At 47.0% G+C, this 19,241-nt stretch overlaps 1 protein-coding gene across 2 annotated transcripts in view; it reads left to right on the plus strand.

The window, feature by feature from the left end:
* Positions 1 to 19,241, plus strand: part of ITFG2 (integrin alpha FG-GAP repeat containing 2) — a 596,359-nt gene that overhangs the window by 121,655 nt on the left and 455,463 nt on the right. For both annotated transcript variants that reach the window (XM_069228155.1, XM_069228154.1), the window contains exons 5-6: positions 7,661 to 7,800; positions 15,290 to 15,438. In XM_069228155.1, coding sequence (XP_069084256.1) covers positions 7,661 to 7,800; positions 15,290 to 15,438 — 289 coding nt within the window. The remainder of the gene's footprint in view (positions 1 to 7,660; positions 7,801 to 15,289; positions 15,439 to 19,241) is intronic.

Below are 19,241 nucleotides of genomic sequence, written 5' to 3' on the forward strand. Positions count from 1 at the left end.
AATCCTTGTTGAAGAGTTTAATCCTTGTCCTCACTTTGATTTTATTCTTTGTTCTTTATTCTCATACCCGGGGTACACATAAAAGCAAGTAAAAAATACATAGCAAATTGCTGAATACAATAAATTAATTAAAGTCAGTTGAGTTACTTACTGAAATGTACCTGCAAACGTGATCAACAAGTTCAGTAAAGCATGCTTTTCCTTGAATAAACAGCAGATTAAAAAAAAAAGAGGCATCTGCGAAACAGACATACTCACGCCTTAATAACTGCAAGTATCTTAGAGCCACCCTGCATTGAATCAAACCTGCTTTCTTTGGCAATGGTTTTAAAAACGGTTTGGTAAAAATCATGCAAAATGTGGTCAGTTTGTTGGGAAAAGCTATCACAAGGGCAGGTACACAAGTGAGATGCACTTCTGTATCCCAGTGGAAAACTAAGCAAATAATAAACGGTGCCCAGCCTGAAACATCATAAAAGCAACCTATTTCACCTTCCCTATTTCCATGAGAGGTAAAGGTGCAAACCACCATCTTCTTTCAAATTACAGTAATGCTGCACAGTACTTCTTTTTTATTGTATTCCCTTAGTTTACACCTTCTCTTCATGAAGAGTGATTTTAAGACTTTTTTTGTCACCTTTGAAAATGAGGAGAGGTCAGGGGAATAGTTGTGAATCAATCAATCAATCAAAGAGACTTATAGAGCGCGCTACTCACCCGTGAGGGTCTCAAGGCGCTGGGGGGTGAGAAAAGGTGGGGGGGCAGGGGAGATCACTGTTCGAAAAGCCAGGTCTTGAGGCTCTTCCTGAAGAGTAGGAGGTCCTGGGTCTTGCGGAGGTGGGTGGGGAGGGAGTTCCAGGCCCTGGGGGCTAGGTAGGAGAAAGATCTGCCTCCGGTGGTGGTGGGTTTGATGCGAGGGACAGTGGCGAGAGAGAGGTCGGCGGAGCGGAGGTGGCGTGTGGGAGTGTGGAAGGTCACTCTTTCGTTAAGGTAGGCAGGGCCGGTGTTGTGGAGCGATTTGCGTGCGAGGATGAGGATCTTAAAGGTGATCCTTTTGTCTATGGGGAGCCAGTGGAGGGATTTGAGATGTGGTGAGATGTGTTCGTGTCGGGGGAGGTCGAGGATGAGTCGTGCTGCTGAGTTCTGGATTCGCTGTAGTTTGCGCTTGAGTTTTAGTGTGGTGCCGGCGTAGAGGGCGTTGCCGTAGTCAAGCATGCTGCTGATGAGTGCGTGAGTGACTGTCTTTCTGGTCTCTGTGGGGATCCACTTGAATGTTTTTTTCAGTATGCGGAGTGTGTTGAAACATGAGGAGGTGAGGGCGTTGATTTGTTGAGTCATCGAGAGGGAGGAGTCCAGGATGATGCAGAGGTTGCATGCGTGGTTTACGGGGGTGGATGCGGGGCCTAGCGTGGTGGGCCACCACAAGAGGTCCCAAGTGTTTTTGTGTGGGCCAAAGATGATTATTTCGGTTTTGTTGGAGTTGAGTTTAATGTGGTTGGCTGTCATCCAGGCGGTGGTGTCGAGGAGTGCAGTGTGTAGGTTGGATTTGGCGGTTTTGGGGTCACGGGTGAGGGAGAAGATGAGTTGAGTGTCATCAGTGTATGAGAGGATGGTGATGCCGTGGGGTTTGATGATGTTGGCTAGTGGGGTCATGTAGATGTTAAAGAGTGTGGGGCTGAGGAAGGAGCCTTGTGGGACTCCGCAGGTGATTTTGGTGGCGGAGGATTGGAAGGGGGGAGACTGACTTTTTGGGTTCTGTCGGTGAGGAAGGAGGTGAGCGAGTCCAGGGCTTTGTGTCTTATCCCGGCGTCGTGAAGGCGTGTGCGGAGTGTGTGGTGGCAGACAGTGTCAAAGGCTGCGGAGAGCTCCAGGAGTATGAGTGCTACGGTCTCGCCCATGTCGACTCTGGATCTGATTTCGTCAGTGCATGCGATGAGAGCGGTTTCTGTGCTGTGGTTCTTGCGGAACCCAGATTGGGAGAGGTCGAGTGTGTGGTTTGTCTCGAGGAAGTGGGATAGGTGGGAGTTGACTATTTTGTCCGTGACCTTGGCTGGGAATGGGAGGAGGGAGATGGGGCGGTAGTTGGAGAGGTCGTCTCGGTCGGCTTTGGGTTTTTCTAGGAGCGCGGTGACTTCCGCCTGTTTCCAGAGGTCTGGGAAGGTGGCGGTTTTGAATGAGCTGTTGATTGTGGCTCGGAGTATGGGGGCGATGGGGCTGGCTCTGTTGCATATTCGGTGGGGGCATGGGTCGGAGGGGGAGCCAGAGTGAATGGAGTTCATTGTGTTTACAGTTTCTTCGTCGGTGTTGGGGGCCCAGGTGGTGAGTAAGTTGGGGGGTGTGTGTGGTGGGTTTGTGTTGGGTGGGTGGAGGGTGCGTGTGGAGGGTGTGTGTGGTGTGAAGCTGTTGTGTATGTCCAGGATTTTGCGATGGAAGTGATTTGAGAGGGAGTTGCAGAGGGTTTGTGTGTGCGTGGGGTCTCGGTTGCTGGCTTTGGGTTTGGAGAGCTCTTTGATGATGGTAAAGAGTTCTTTGCTGCTTTGGGAGTTGTTGTCAATGCGTTCCTTGTAGTGTGCTCTTTTGGCGGTGCGTATGAGTTGGTGGTGGATGCGTGTAGTGGTTTTGAGGGTGGCGAAGTTTGTGGTGGTGGGTTCTTGTCTCCAGGTTTTCTCTGCTTTGCGGCATTTGCGTTTGGACTCTTGGAGTTCAGTGGTGAACCACGGGGCGTTCTTGATATTGCGGGTGGTGATGTTTTTTCTGAGGGGCGCGAGATTGTCGGCACAGGTGATCCATTTGTTGAGGTTGTGTGCGGCGGTGTTGGAGTCGGTTATGTTGGGGGGGGGGTTGTGTCAGTTGGGAGATCAGGCGCTCAGTGGGGATCTTGTCCCACATGCGATAGGGGGTGGTGTGTGGGTGGTTTGTTGTAGGAGAAGTGGACGCATTGGTGATCCGTACATTGGAGTTTGGTGGTGTGGGTGTAGGTGTAGGTGACGTGTTGGCTTGAGATGAAAATTGCGTCGAGTGTGTGTCCAGCTGAGTGGGTGGGGGCTGTGACCAGTTGTTTGATTCCTAGGTTGGTGAGGTTGTCTAGGAGGGAAGAGGAGTTGTGGTCGTGAGGGTTTTCCAGGTGGAAGTTGAAGTCGCCGAGGAGTATGTAGTCTGTGGAGGTGAGAGCGTGCGTGCTGATGGTGTCAGTGATGGTGTCACAGAATGGGGGGCGTGGTCCAGGGGGTCTGTATATGAGTGTGCCTCTGAGGGTGGTGGTGTTGTTGATGTGGATGAGGAAGTGCATGTGTTCTGCTTTGTTGAGGGTGTCGAGGTTGTTGGTGGTGACCTTGATGGTGTCTCTGTGAAGGATGGCGATGCCACCTCCTGGTTTGTTGAGGCGGTCTTTGCGTTGGAGTTTGTAGCCCTCCGGGGTGGCTATGGCTATGTTTGGCTCAGATGTGAGGTTTGTCCATGTTTCTGTGAGGAAGACGATGTCGGGTGAGTGTGATGTGATGAGGTCCCAGAGTTCTATGGTATGTTTGTGTAGGGACCGGGTGTTCAGTAGCAGACAGCTGAGGTGGTTGCGGGTTGTGTGGTTGTTGTGATGTGTGATAGTGTTTGCGGGGATGCTTGTGGTGTTGTTGAAGGTAGAGGTGGCCTTGGCGTGGGGCTTGTGTAGGTTGTGGGGTTTGTTGGTGGGTGCAGGTGTTGTTGTGTTGAGGCTGTTGTGTTTGGTGTTGGTGTGGGGTGCATGGGGGGTGGAGCAGGAGAATAGGTAGGTGCGGCAGGAGAAGGGGCCTTGTGTGTGTGTGGGGGTGGTTTGAAAGCAGTTGGGGCGGACTCCGGGGTTGAGGGAGAGGAGCGAGTGGGGGTGGTAGTGTAGTCTGGGGGGATTTTGGCTGGCTGGGCCAGGGGGACTGGTGCTGGGCGCGGTCTGGGCACAGACGGGCTTGCCTCTGGCGCGCCCGCGCAGCAACCGCCATTAAGAGGGGGAGGTGGGAGGGAGGGGCAGCTGGGAGGCGGGCAGGAACGGGAGAGCGAATGGGGGCGGGAGGGGGTGGGGAATAAACAGAGCCGGGGGATCGCACAAGGGTCGGGATGGCCCGGAGAGGTAAAAACAGTGGAAAAAAGGCAAAAGTACAAAAACAATGCACAAAAGAGCAGCAGAAGGTAAAAGGATACAGTCAGAAACAGTGGGAAGGCACAATAAAAGAACACACTGCACCGAGTAGTCGAGAACAGCGGGAGACAGAAGGTAAGAGGATCTGGTCAGAAACAGTGGGAGGGCACAGTAACAACAACACAGTGCACAGAGTAGCAGAGTACAGCGGAAGACAGAAAGTGAAAAGATCTGGTCATAAACAGTGGGAGGGCGCAATAACAGACACAATGCAGAGAATAGCAGAGTACAGGGGAAGACAGAAGGTAAAGAGATCTGGTCAGAAACAGTGGGAAGGCACAATAACAAAGACACAATGCACAGGGTAGAACACTTACCAGTGTCGCTGGACACCAGGGATGAGGTGGGGGGCTTCGAACTCGTGATCGGTCGCGTGGGCGGGGTTGGGGAGAAGCGTCGCAGCAAGGTGGTGCTGTCGGCGCAGGGGAGCGAGCTCCGGCCGAAAGGTCAGGGGTCTCTCACCTGCGTCGCGCAGCGACCGCCATTAAGAGGGGGATGTGGGAGGGAGGGGCATTGAAGATTCCATATAAGCTATCCAAGGACTGTCTCCTTATCCTGCAACAGGAAGTCCTTAATAATGGCACTATTCAGAGTTGCCTCAGGATTAGCCCATTTCAAGACCCATAAGAAGTTTAGAGCTAATTTGATGAGATCTTCCAAGTCTGGCAAGCCAAGCTCCTCATGGCTTATAAAGTGCGATCTAGTTGGTGCGACAAACGTCTACACAGGCGATTTTCCTCATTCTGTAGGGGATAGCTATTCAAATAACTCCAGACTCGCGCACCATAATTCGCTGTTGAAATGCAGTGAGACCTGTATATAGACAAAAGGGGAGTCAATGCCTTGTGACCAGTTGACCACGAAGACTCAAAAGTCTATCGCCCTGAATAATTTTTCTATACTAGCGGGGATGTGGGAACCCCATGTGCCTGAAGAATCAAACACTACTCCCAGGTAAGGGAAGTTGTGAACGTGGTTTAAACGATTGCTTACACATGCTAGAAAAGAAATCCTGCTGATCTTAGGACCACATGCCATAATTTGATACTTGTCAAAGTTTGTATGTGAATTCAGATGGGCCATGAATTTGACCAAAACAAAAATCAAACAGCTTGTGCAAAGCATTAGTTGTGCTGCCATTAGGACTGCATCATCAGCATCCATCAGCACCGAGATAGCCATACACCCTATTACGTTGACATCTTTCGTGCCAGCAGGCAGTCTTTTCTAACACTGCAATCAAGATTAAATTGTTCAGAAAGTTCCCCATTTGGTTCGAACCGTACACTGGCCCTCAAATTCCAATGTAAAGTGTGCAGGAAGTTTACCAACGTAACAGCCAGACCTAAATCCAGTAGCCATTGTCACAGCCTGCAATGATTCACACAGTTGAAGGCAGTGGAGAGGTCATAAACGCTAGGTACAATAGACAGTGCCTAGTGATGGTGTATGTCCCCATAATGAGTTGCAGATCCAGGCACTGCTCCACTGTACCCAGCCACTCCCTGGACCCAAACTGACTTGGATGAAGGATGTTAAGTTCATAAACCCATTCTCGCCTTCTGTTAAAAATAACTCTACCAATAATCTTAACCAAAGTATTGATCAGAGAGATTGACCGGCAGCACGTCGGCTCTAATCTGTTTCCCTTCCTAAATAGTGGCACAATCATTGAATAGGTCCAAGCCTCCGGTAATTTGTTGGGTAGAGATTATTAAATATATTAGTAAAGATTGATTTTAATAAAGGACCATGATTTGAATATAACTGGATTTAATTTTGCCATAAGGAAAGTAGTTCAGTGCTGTTTGCAAAGTGTGGTGAATACTGAGGTATTTATGTACTTCCAAGAAGGTTGACAAAAATGCTGTCTATGTATACTTGGCAGGCTGTTCATTCAAGTTTAGCCGTTTTTTAAATAAAGGGCATCTTGAAGGTTACTACTTATGGTTGAGATGTTGTGTAGAGTTGAGGTTGTCCCTGGCTGGTTGAGATGCTTGTCTAGAGGTTGGGTTATCCCTTTGCTAGTTGGAAGTTTGTGGATTGTTAGTGGAGGGTCTATGGAATGGCAGCAAAGGCAGAGGTTTGCTGAAAGATCACACTTGACTGGTATGGTTTATTTTTGTGCGGTTTTTATTCAGTATTTGTATAGTCCACAAAATAGCTATGATCGAGCCTACTCACAACCAGGAGCTGCATTCTGGAACACTAAATAGGAATTTCGATTAGTTGGCTGATGTTTGCTCAGGTTGATCCATCCATTACTTGTCTGTAAAAGCTGGACGAGGCTCCAATTTACTCTACTTAGGGCCTTACGCAGCACATCATCAGTTAAGCACCTCGAGGCTAAAATTTGTCTGAGGTTATTTGTATTCACTGAAGTGTTTATGTTCACAGCTAAGTGGAAGTGGCTAAGATATTTGGACTATTATTTTTGGTGCACGCTAAGACACATTTGAATAATGTTGAAACCCTCTGTAACATTCCAAAACATTTTTGCAGGAAATTTAATACACAGGAATAGAATTCCGAATTAACTGTTCCGTCAATCATTTTCATCTACTGCTCCCTAAGTTGGCTTGAAGGTTGGCAGGCCGGGGACTCAAACGTGGGTCCTAAAAAGCTCACCCTTTTTAGCCAAATCGCTGTTGAAGCCCAGTGAGGCAGAAATGCACCTGAGGTTGCTTGAGTTCCGAATAGAGAGGATATGGCCTAGCAGTCTGGGGTTGACTGCTTTACTAAGACACGACCGATACTGATTTGCATCACCATTTGACTTAACCAGTTCTATTACCCCGGACTGTGTAATGTGTTTAGCTCCTCACACCAGTAATCTCAGATTATTGGTAAATTGTCTGAGAACAGAGTGTTACCATTTTGTTTTACACCTTCAACATACTTTTAAACGCACTGATGAGTTGCCCAACCCGCAATAATCTGTTTAATGTAAGGAATAAATGATGTTAACCTTCCATTCACATTAGTCATTGGAGATGCAGGCCTCAGCCCTCCTGAATGCAGGTCCCATACGTCTAAATAGCGTAGATTTAATCTTTAAAAAAATATATGAAAAATATATGACCCAATTGCACACATCCTGACTAGGATGGAGATAACTTAACCTGCAGATGTCTGGTTAACAAAGGATGAGTTGAAGTTATAAGCTTTCACTGTGGTCTGGGTTTGATGTCCAGCGTGAATGGATCAATGCGGCTGCGTTCAGAAAGCGGACATTCAGTTGGACTGAGGCATATACCTGTATGGGCTCAAGTGACTGAGTGGGGAGTTACGCACACTGTTTACCTCAGTATGTGTATGAACTTTGTTGGTTGAGGTGCTGCAAGAGGGCCCCGTGTCCCCAGGGTAAAGACAACTGTGTCACAGTGGCTTCTAAATCTAGTGTGGTTCAAGGATCTGTACATTTATTGGGAATCAGAATAGGGGGCAACATTGATAACTGCCAGGAGGAATCTGAAGTTGTTCTCTCTGTTGTAGATGGTGATGGCAAGTGTGAGCTGGTGCTGGGTTACACAGATCGCGTGGTCCGAGCGTTTCGCTGGGAAGACTCATCAGAAAACTCTGAACATGTTTCTGGTCAACTGGTGTTGCTGAAGAAATGGCTGCTGGAGGGGCAGGTGAAGAGTGATGTCTTTGACAAACTTTTTCTACTTGTGTGTTTTAAAAGATTTTGTTCAGTCATAACTAGAAAAAATCATTAACTTACATGTGCACTCCAAGGCTAATTATCCAACAGAGGAAGTTAAAAAATACACCAAGGTCTACACCCACTGTCCTACTCAGTACATTCATGTCCTTATAACTCGGAGTGACACGGGTGTTGGACAAGGTCACTCTTGTATAGTTTACAGTAAGTTATGAGCGAAAAATCCATGTTGACGTCATATAACATAACATCTGTGAGGGTAGGATTTGGGAAGGAGGCAAAATGAATTGTCCACCCTTGGTTGCTGAACACCTTTTTTGCACACTTCACATCAGGTGGAGCTGCTCTAGTTTGATTGTAACTCTGGGTCCTCGTGTGTTTTGTAGCTGTGTTGAAATCGTTGGGCTCTCAGTGTTTCACAGCCAGTGAGTTAAACATTTGGACAGCACGTACTACAAATTGAAAAGCCTGAAACACTGTTTGGCTTCATTGTGGGGCTTCGTTTTGCTAAATGCAATATGCCCTTGCTTTTTCGCCATCTCTTGTAGCCTCTTGTCTAATTGCTGAGCCCTCTTTGGTGGGATTTATTCCCTTGATATGCCGGCTCCTGTTGTATATCATCTTCCACCCATGGTTTGCAACTGCTTTGAGAACACTATTACCTTTTTTTCTGTTTTTATTCTCTCCTTCCACCCTTTCAGAACTCTTTACCCCTTTTGAGATCAGTGCTCTCCAACCATTGTTGTCACCTGCTTGCCTGTTGTATGTCAAGCCTGCTAGACAGTGTATGCGCTGTCTGTTGCAAGACATCTAATGGGCTTACCTAGAACATATAGGGGCTTGGATCTCGCGTATTGTTTATCATTGATTGGCTTTCCTGTCACTTTCATTTGCTTGCTTCTTATTCAATGGCTTGCCTTGCCCATCTTTTGTCTGCCCCTCCACTGCACCATTGCCCCTTTGCTTGCGTCTTTCCACTGTTCACTTTTAGATACCTACTTTTCACGTTTGAGATAAGCACTCCACAAAAATGCACGCATTTTCCAGCTGTCTTCCTTGTGTACGTCTCATGACTCCATATGCGTGCCGTATTCCACTCTCTTGCCATGTGTTACTCCTTATGGCCCTCTGTGATGCGCGCGCCATCATATGCTTCTCTTTCCCACACAGCTTTCTCATCCATGTGCTTTTCTTCTACATGCTTCACGTTTCTCTCTGCATGTTTGCTCCCCTGTGCGCCACATTGCTTTCTCATTGCCCGATGCTTCTCCTCCTCACGCCTGCCCTCTGTGTTGCTTCCTCCCTCTGTGTTTCTTCTCCACTATCTCTGCTCTCCAATTTGCTCCTCCCACCCGTACCCTCTTTCTCTCTCTTCTCTCATATTGCTTCCAAAATCCTCCACTTTCCCCCCACCACATCATGTTGCTTCCTCCACTTTGGCAATCCGAGTTTCTTGCCCCCCCAGTGCTTTAATAAAAAATGCTTGTGCCAGTATGTAGGTGTGCACATGTGTTGTGCATGTACTGAAAAATTTACATGACTGCCACATCATATCCCCTCTTTTTTAAAGTTTATTGCTGTTTGCCATACTGCACAGCACCGGAGATGCATTACAGCATGGCTAAAACCTGCAACACCCTCCTATAGAAAATAATGGAGGTAAGGGCTTAACATAAAACCTAATAAGAAATAATGTTAAATTACATTATTTAAAACAGTAAAATATAAATGAATATAATTTAATACAAAATAACCTAAAAATAAAATATATTTATTATTATATTATAGTGTTTTAACAACATTTTTTTTCAGTTTATAAATTATTGTTACATTCATTTTTATTAAAGTATAATTAAATTGGTTTTAATGAATTCCATACATCACTTTTATTATGCATAGTAAAAAAATTTTTTTTTACTTTAGGGGGGATTTAACTTTTAATTTAAACTTAGGAAAAATATTTTTTTATTTCATTTAATAAAGTTAAATTAAAGATTTAATTTAAAATTGTTAATAGTGCTGTAGCATTTAGTATTTTATTCCACATTGAAAACTAAAATATACAAAATTACTTTACATTATTTTTTCACATAGTTATTTTTACTAATTTGTCTCGAGTTAAATAATTTGTAACATTTTCCCCATACTTTACCACGGGGTTGAGATCAGCTTCAAGGACCCCCTTGCATGGCACCAACGGCTGCTGCTTCAGAAAGTAAAGATTTTCCTTATGGAAGCAGACTTCAGAATTTCTTTACAACCTCTGCTCCTCTTGCATCTCAATAGGACAACCCCCCTTTGGTAGAAGTGCTAGAACCCCTCCCTCCACCCAAATCATTCTTAAAAGCATATTCTTCGTACAGGCCTGCCTGATCCCTGATAACATTCACTCTCTGAACACTGCAGATACCTCCTGTTAACCTGCATTACCTCCCAGGAGTTATGTATCGTTCACAAAGTATGCCACATGCAGACTCTACCATACGTGGCCTCCAAGATCAAAATCGCTTGTGTCAACTGCAGCTCCTTGAGCAGCAATATTGCAAATTAGAAACTAAGCAGCGTATAAAGGAACAAAACTTCCCGCTATGCCCTGAGAATCCGAAACAAGCCAGGAGTCCAGATCTGAGAAGGACCCTCCTGTCTCCATTAACAAACAAATGAAGACATTTCTCTTTGCACAATATTGCAGTACAGCATAATGGGGAGATAGTGGGGCGCTTCTGATCATAGTGGGGGGCAACTGCACTGACCTCCTGGTCAGCGCGTGCTGCCCTTCCAGCTTCTCTGGTGGCTGCTGCTGCCTCTGCCTTTTAACTGGGACGAACTGAGCGCCTCCTGACTCAGTTCCAGGCCCTCCTCCACCCACAGGCTCGTCCATGCGCCTCTTCTCTGGTGGTCTAGTGGCCATCACAAGTAAGTATTTCTCTCTGTCGCTCTTTCACTCTTGCTTTTTCTGCCTTTTTCACTTGTTTTTCCTCTTCTTTTCCACTCATTTTTCCTTTTTCTTTTCCTTGCTCCCCTCCATTTTCCTGCCCCCCGCATCCCAGCTGACCGCTCCCCCTTCTTAATGGCGGCCACGCGCAGCCAGCGTGCAGTTGGCGCGCCAAAGGCAAGCCTGTCTGTGCCCGGAACGTGCCCCGCGCCAGTAACCCTGGATCTCCAATAAACCACCCCCTGACCTGCATCCGTTACGACTCTGAGACTCTCATCCGCCTCAACACTGGACATCTCAGCAACTGCTGCATCATTTCTCCCAAGGACACCCACAGACCTATCACCTGCGGGAAGTGCAACGTCAGCACCAGCCTCAGCAAGCTGAAGGTACTCCCCGTACACAGAGATACCAACAACCTTCACAACCCCATCAACCGCTTGCTCCTGAACATCCGCTCCCTCCACAAGCACGCCACTGAACTCTGGGATTTGATCAACACCGCCCGACCGGACATCACCTTCCTTTCCGAGACCTTGACCAACCCCACCTCGGCACCAGAGATTGCCATTGATATTCCCGACCGATACAGCATCCTAAGGAGGGACCGGCCCTCCCGGTCGGGCGGAGGACTCGCCATCGTACACATGTCCTCACTACGTGCCAAGGCCGTCCCAGAAGAACAATGCACCACCATGGAACACCTTCACTTCCTTGTCCACTCCAACCACAACTCCTTCATCTATGTTACCCTGCTGTACAGGCCTCCCGGCCCCCACTCAGCTTTCATAGATGACGTTGTAGACACCGCTACCCCCCAGGCCCTGGCGTTAGACGACTCCCTCCTCCTTGGTGACCTTAATTTCCACCTCGAGGACCATGCCAATCCAAACACCACCGCTCTACTCGACAGCCTCGCCACCTTTGGCCTCAGATAGCTGGTCTCCGCACCCACACACATCGCAGGACACACACTGGACCCCATCTTCACCTCAAGCAACCGGATCACCATCGAGACCATCTCCACCCCAGACTGGACCGACCAACGCCTCATGCACTTCACAATCGCCGCACATGCACCCCCAGGGCCCTCCACAGAAAATGGAACGAAATCACCAATAAGCAACTAACCTCATCGCTCGCCAAATCCCTCCATCCAATGATACCAACACAGCAGCGTGCAATCTGAATGCATGGTTCACCGAATGCGCCAACACTTTAGCACCCTCTGGCTGACATCGGCCAAACGCGTACTTAAGAAAGCCTGCTGGTTCACCATCGAACTCTAAAAATCAAAGCGTACCCGCAGACATTTAGAGAAAAAATGGAGGAACAGCCAAACCAGCGAAGACCTCGCCTCATTCAGAGCTGCTACCACCGCCGAAAAATCAAGAACGCTAGGAGGGACACACTCCGGGAGCGTATCAACTCCTCCACACACAACTCTAAGGAACTCTTCTCAGTCATCGAGTTCACAGATCTCCCTCTGAAGCCACCAGCATCCCCCGTCACAGGACCTCTGCGACAAACTCGCCACCTTTTTCCAGCGCATGATCCAGGACATCTATGACCGTTTCCTTCCGGAAAATCCTGGCACCAGAATCTGTGACCGAGCCTCCCCACCCCCCCAGAACCCACCCAGAACCCACCCAGACCAACTACAGCTGCTCCACGTTCTCCACAGAGGAAACGGTCAGCATCATGAACAGCACCCACTCCGGAGCCCCCAAGGACCCCAGCCCGCACCACATATACATCAGAGCCAGCGCATCCATTGATCCCGAGCTTCGGAACACAATCAACTGCTCCATCAACACTGACACCTTTCCCGAGGACTCGAAACACGCTGAAATACGCCCTCTTCTGAAGAAGTCTTCATTTGACCCATCAGAACTAAAGAATTTTCAGGCCATCTCACTGCTACCCTACCCCGCCAAAGTACTGGAGAAAGCAATCAACGTACAACTACAGAATTACATCAAGGCCAAAAACTCCCTGGACAGCTCCCAGTCCAGCTTCTGCAGCAACCACAGCACGGAGGCAGCCCTCCTGGCAGCCACCGACGACTTCCGATTACTCCTAGACTGCGGCCACATTGCAGCGCTCATACTCCTCGACCTCTCAGCAGCTTTTGACATGGTGTCCTACAGCACTCTGCGTACTAGACTCCACGACATAGGAATCCGCGAATCCACTCCTTCCTCTCCGGGAGGACGCAGAGGGTCAGACTCCTGCCCTACATATCCAGAAAAACAGGAGTCAACTGCGGAGTCTCCCAAGGATCCTCACTGAGCTCCACACTGTTCAACATATACATGGCCCCTCTCGCAGCCATCGTCAGAAGCCATGATATGAACATTGTGTCATATGCCGATAACACACAACTCATCATTTCCCTCACCGAAGACCCGAACACTGCAAAAGGAACTTCCACTCAGAAATGGAAGCCGTCACCACCTGGATGAGAGAAAGCTGCCTCAAGCTCAACTCCGACAAGACCGAGCTCATCATCTTTGGAAACGCCACCTCAGCTTGGGACGACTTCTGGTGCTGCACATTCCTCAGCGCCGCCCCTGCACCGACTGAGCATGCCCGCAACCTAGGCATTATTCTGGACTCCTCCCTATCCATGACCCACCAGGTAAACTCAGTCACCTCCTCCTGCTGGCACACACTCTGCAAACTTTGGAAGATCTTCAGATGGATCCCAGCAGTCTGTCGCAGGACAGTCACCCACACCTTAGTCACAAGCAGGCTTCACTACAGCAACGCCCTCAATGCCGGCACCTCAACTAGAAACATCAAAAAACTACAACTCATCCAGAACGCTGCCGCCAGACTCATTCTGGACCTCCCATGCCGAGAACACATCTCCCAACACCTGAGGACCCTCCACTGGCTTCCGGTCGAGAAGCGAATCACCTTCAAGCTACTCACCCACATGTACAAGGCCATACACAACGCAGAACCAGCCTACCTGAACCACCGTGTCTCCTTCCACACCCCGCCAGATTTCTCCGATCCACCCAGATGGCCCTAGCCACCATCCCTCGCATCTGCAAAACCACTGCCGGAGGACGATCCTTCAACTACAATGCAGCAAAGAGCTGGAACAGCCTCCCCCTGCACTTCAGACAAAGCCCATTGCTCACCATCTTCAGGAAGAGCCTCAAGGTGTGGCTCTTTGGATGAAGACCCCACAGCGGCTTGAGACCCTCACGGGTGAGTAGCCACGCTTTACAAAAACAGATTGATTGATTACCTACTCCACATCTTCAAATCTTGAAACCTACTCCACTCACATGAAACCTTTCGTATCACCGTCACATATGTGCCTTGTTTTATGTTACTGTTACATGTATTGAAATGTATTCTGTGTTTAGGGAGAACACTCTATTGATTTGTAGCTAGACACGTGCTCTATAAATCCCAAATATATAAGAAGAGCATCTTTTCTTTTCCCTGTATGTCTCTTTGGGGGTATGCTGTGGCGTTATAAATCCCACTGTCCATTCTTTAGATTTAACGATTGTTAAAATGTATACACGCAGTTGAGAGGTGGCTCAAGCAGTTTGTTATTCTATTAACTATAGGTGGTGTGTGGGAATTACTGTTTTTTTGCATTCCTCTTTTTTCCTAAAGCTTATCTATCGCAAGTTGCTTTCCTGAGTTGCCATTTAATTCTCTCACAGCAAGCAGAATCATTGGGAACCTGTTATGTATGTGTTACAGGCGCTCTGACTGTATATGTAGCAAGTGGTCAGATTGATTTGTTAAGTAGTTCTCTTTTTTGTTGTTTAAATGTATAGAACGATAAATGGGGACACTTGAAAGTAAGCCTATTTTCCTGCCCGGACCAGTTCTTGTAAAGCCTAAGTTGTGTTTGACCTCTGGGCTTTCATGGGAGGAGGAATGCTGCTCAGTTATTGAAGATTATCAACTGTCTGCTCCTAATTATGTATGCATACTGACATGCTTCTCACAAGCTTGGGCTTAGCAGCAATAGGTTTCCCGGTCTGTGATCCCTGGCTATCGGCCCCACTATTTATACACCTATGTACATATTCTGATTTTGACTGTTTCGGGGAGGAGGGTAAGAATGTTCATGGGTTAGAGATCATTCAGTCACAGAAGAAATTGTAACCTGCCTATTGGCCATTTCACCTCCCATGCATTCCTGTGAAGTTGTGGTTTAATACTCTTGTTAAAAGGTATGCAAGTAACATGTATCAAAGTTTAAAGAAGTTGTTTTTATGGCTTTGAAGTGGCACCCACTGGAAACTATTTTAAAGTCTGCTATTTCCTTATGATTCAAACACCCTTTCCTAAACAGTCAAAACTCGGTGCTTTCATGTTGAGCTTCTCTTGTCTGTCCCCAGTGCTGTGTTGGGGTCTTGGCTTGCTGCTGCTGTTTTCTCTCTTTGAATGTTTGCCCTCAAAGAATGCCTTTCTAATTTTGACGAAGAAGGATAATGCGTTTCTTTTGATCTCCTCTCTGCCATTGGTCTTTTTTTGGTCAACATAGGTGGACAGTCTGTCTGTGAATCCTGGACCTGATGGCACACAAGAGCTAATGGTATCCCAGCCAGGCTGTGGATATGCCATCCTACTGTGCACCTGGAAACCAGAATACCAGTGCCTGGCCGAAGGGGAATCCATGTCCGCCAGTAGCAGGTGAGAGAGGTCTTTGTGAGCTTGTGGATACAGCTGTGCTTATGGGATACCAGTATTAAAATGATGTATCATGGTATAAATGTGATCCAATGATAGCTTTCATGGCCAAACTTTCTCACTTACATATGCATTTGTGCAAGTTTAAATCCAGAAGAACTTTAGATTTCGCATCAACAGTGGTAGACTGAAAAGTCTTAACCTAGTTTATTTCAATGTTGACATTGTGGCTCAGTGATAGTTGTGTGCCGTGTAAGACACTCCCTTTCAAGTTATTTTAGTTGCTACAAAGCCTCATTGTTAAGTGGGGACTGCTTGCATGAGCACTGCATGTCTTTGGCGTGAAGATGAAACACTCTGACCCTTGCCTACAATAATAACAAAATGCCTGTCTGCCTTGTTGAGAATGACAGAAACCTCAGACTTCAGTATTACTATTGAGCCATAGTCCCCTTAGACTCCTAAGATGTTCCCTCACCTTAACTGAAAGACCCAGAACACTGGCCTTAGAAGTGAACAAGACCATGATCTTATAGCTAGCCACAGGTCCACACATACGCACTGGCTCTCTACTGTCAAGCCTAATTATTGCACATAGACAACTGACACATGTTGCATGCGATTTCTTGCCTTGGAATATCATACCTTAGAATACAGCGCAGATATATTCCTGTGGCTACTACACTGCGTTGACCTATAAATTGCGTTGTAATACCATGCAGGGATTTATACAATGCATGCCTTTACCTGGCAATGGAGTTGTATTGTATATTTTACTGTCTGTGTGGTACAGAGTAAACTCTCTCCATAGAGTAAACACTTTCTACAGGACCCACTTTTCTCCTCGTATCAACTTCCTTTCTCAATGTAGGATCAGTGACTGAGAGGGGTTTGATAAAGATAAAAGCTGTCTGTAGTAGGGCATTAATTTTGGAATAGATGTTTAGTATCTTGAGGAAGTTTGCTTTCTCTGAAGAGTTGTACACATACAGGGAGTGCAGAATTATTAGGCAAGTTGTATTTTTGAGGATTAATTTTATTATTGAACAACAACCATGTTCTCAATGAACCCAAAAAACTCATTAATATCAAAGCTGAATATTTTTGGAAGTAGTTTTTAGTTTGTTTTTAGTTTTAGCTATGTTAGGGGGATATCTGTGTGTGCAGGTGACTATTACTGTGCATAATTATTAGGCAACTTAACAAAAAACAAATATATACCCATTTCAATTATTTATTATTACCAGTGAAACCAATATAACATCTCAACATTCACAAATATACATTTCTGACATTCAAAAACAAAACAAAAACAAATCAGTGACCAATATAGCCACCTTTCTTTGCAAGGACACTCAAAAGCCTGCCATCCATGGATTCTGTCAGTGTTTTGATCTGTTCACCATCAACATTGCGTGCAGCAGCAACCACAGCCTCCCAGACACTGTTCAGAGAGGTGTACTGTTTTCCCTCCTTGTAAATCTCACATTTGATGATGGACCACAGGTTCTCAATGGGGTTCAGATCAGGTGAACAAGGAGGCCATGTCATTAGATTTCCTTCTTTTATACCCTTTCTTGCCAGCCACGCTGTGGAGTACTTGGACGCGTGTGATGGAGCATTGTCCTGCATGAAAATCATGTTTTTCTTGAAGGATGCAGACTTCTTCCTGTACCACTGCTTGAAGAAGGTGTCTTCCAGGAACTGGCAGTAGGACTGGGAGTTGAGCTTGACTCCATCCTCAACCCGAAAAGGCCCCACAAGCTCATCTTTGATGATACCAGCCCAAACCAGTACTCCACCTCCACCTTGCTGGCGTCTGAGTCGGACTGGAGCTCTCTGCCCTTTACCAATCCAGCCACGGGCCCATCCATCTGGCCCATCAAGACTCACTCTCATTTCCTCAGTCCATAAAACCTTAGAAAAATCAGTCTTGAGATATTTCTTGGCCCAGTCTTGACGTTTCAGCTTGTGTGTCTTGTTCAGTGGTGGTCGTCTTTCAGCCTTTCTTACCTTGGCCATGTCTCTGAGTATTGCACACCTTGTGCTTTTGGGCACTCCAGTGATGTTGCAGCTCTGAAATATGGCCAAACTGGTGGCAAGTGGCATCGTGGCAGCTGCACGCTTGACTTTTCTCAGTTCATGGGCAGTTATTTTGCGCCTTGGTTTTTCCACACGCTTCTTGCGACCCTGTTGACTATTTTGAATGAAACGCTTGATTGTTCGATGATCACGCTTCAGAAGCTTTGCAATTTTAAGAGTGCTGCATCCCTCTGCAAGATATCTCACTATTTTTGACTTTTCTGAGCCTGTCAAGTCCTTCTTTTGACCCATTTTGCCAAAGGAAAGGAAGTTGCCTAATAATTATGCACACCTGATATAGGGTGTTGATGTCATTAGACCACACCCCTTCTCATTACAGAGATGCACATCACCTAATATGCTTAATTGGTAGTAGGCTTTCGAACCTATACAGCTTGGAGTAAGACAACATGCATAAAGAGGATGATGTGGTCAAAATACTAATTTGCCTAATAATTCTGCACTCCCTGTATTGAACACTGTGTGGAATGAGAATTTCCCATATATTTGTGGTTGATTCCTAGTGTGAAATAGGCTACCTGTGAAGTGTATGGTGCAGGGTCGATGTTCAACATAACACATGTGCTACACCAAAGGAGTTATATCTGTGATGGCATTACCGATGCCTCAGATTATTCTGAGCTATTTTGTACACACTTTCACGCTTCTAATGGCATATTAGTTTATAGAGTAATGTGTACAAAAAAGGTTGGATGATGTCATCAATGATGTTATTTGAGATGTCATCAGTGATGCCATAAATTATGTCATAGAACATGAGGTCATAAGCAGTGCGCTGCGTGGGTGGGGATGCAAGTTATAGTTAGCTCTGCAAACTATAACTGGTGCATTTCTGTGTTTTTTTTACTTGAAAACATTAATGTTGTCACTGACCTATTTACCTAACTATAACGTTACTTTAAGCTTTATTTATTTCAGTGAATTTCTAGGTTTTTTAAAGACGTAAAGTAATAGTATTTTACTATACATAAAACCAACTCCATGGCAGAGTGTGGTGGGGGGGTCAGGCCCTGCAACAAACCCCCCTCAGACAGCCAACCCCACGCTATGCACAGCCTTTGGCTGTGGACAGCAAGGGGTTGTGCACAGGGCCTGGCTGCGAACCCACCTGGAGGCAGCCAGCTCCCCCCGCAGGCAGTCAACCCCACTCTGCACACAGCCTTTCATTGCGCACAGCATGGGGCTGGTGCAGGGCTTGCAGCCAGGTCTGTGTCAAACTCCCCACAGGCAGCCACCTGGAGACAACCAACCCCATGCCACGCATGGCCTTTAGTCATGTGCGGCATGAGGTTAGCCGCAGGGCCTGTCTTGCAGCCTGGCTCTGCTTCCAACTTCTCATAGATATTCATCCCACACTGCATACAGCCTTTGGCCGTGTGCAAAGGGCTGTTGGCCGCAGGGCTTGACCTGCAGCCAGGCCCTTTGGCCAAACCCCCAGAAGGCTGCGCACAGATTTTTGGCATGCAGGGCATAGGATTGGCCTTTGGGCCCCGGGGACCCCATCTCCTGGGGCAAAACATATATATTAAGAGGTGGGGGCATGCAACCCCCTCCCGCCCCTTAACTGGCCCCGGGGACAAAATGCCCTGGCGCTGCATTACATTATAAAGGGGGGCACAAGGTTCCCCACCCCTGAGCCTTTTTGAATAAAAAGGGAGGGGGGCACATCCCCCTCCTCCCCAAACCTTATTAGACCATGGGTG

This window comes from Pleurodeles waltl, chromosome 4_1, assembly GCF_031143425.1.
Source record: "Pleurodeles waltl isolate 20211129_DDA chromosome 4_1, aPleWal1.hap1.20221129, whole genome shotgun sequence".
Classification (NCBI taxonomy): Eukaryota; Metazoa; Chordata; class Amphibia; order Caudata; family Salamandridae; genus Pleurodeles; species Pleurodeles waltl.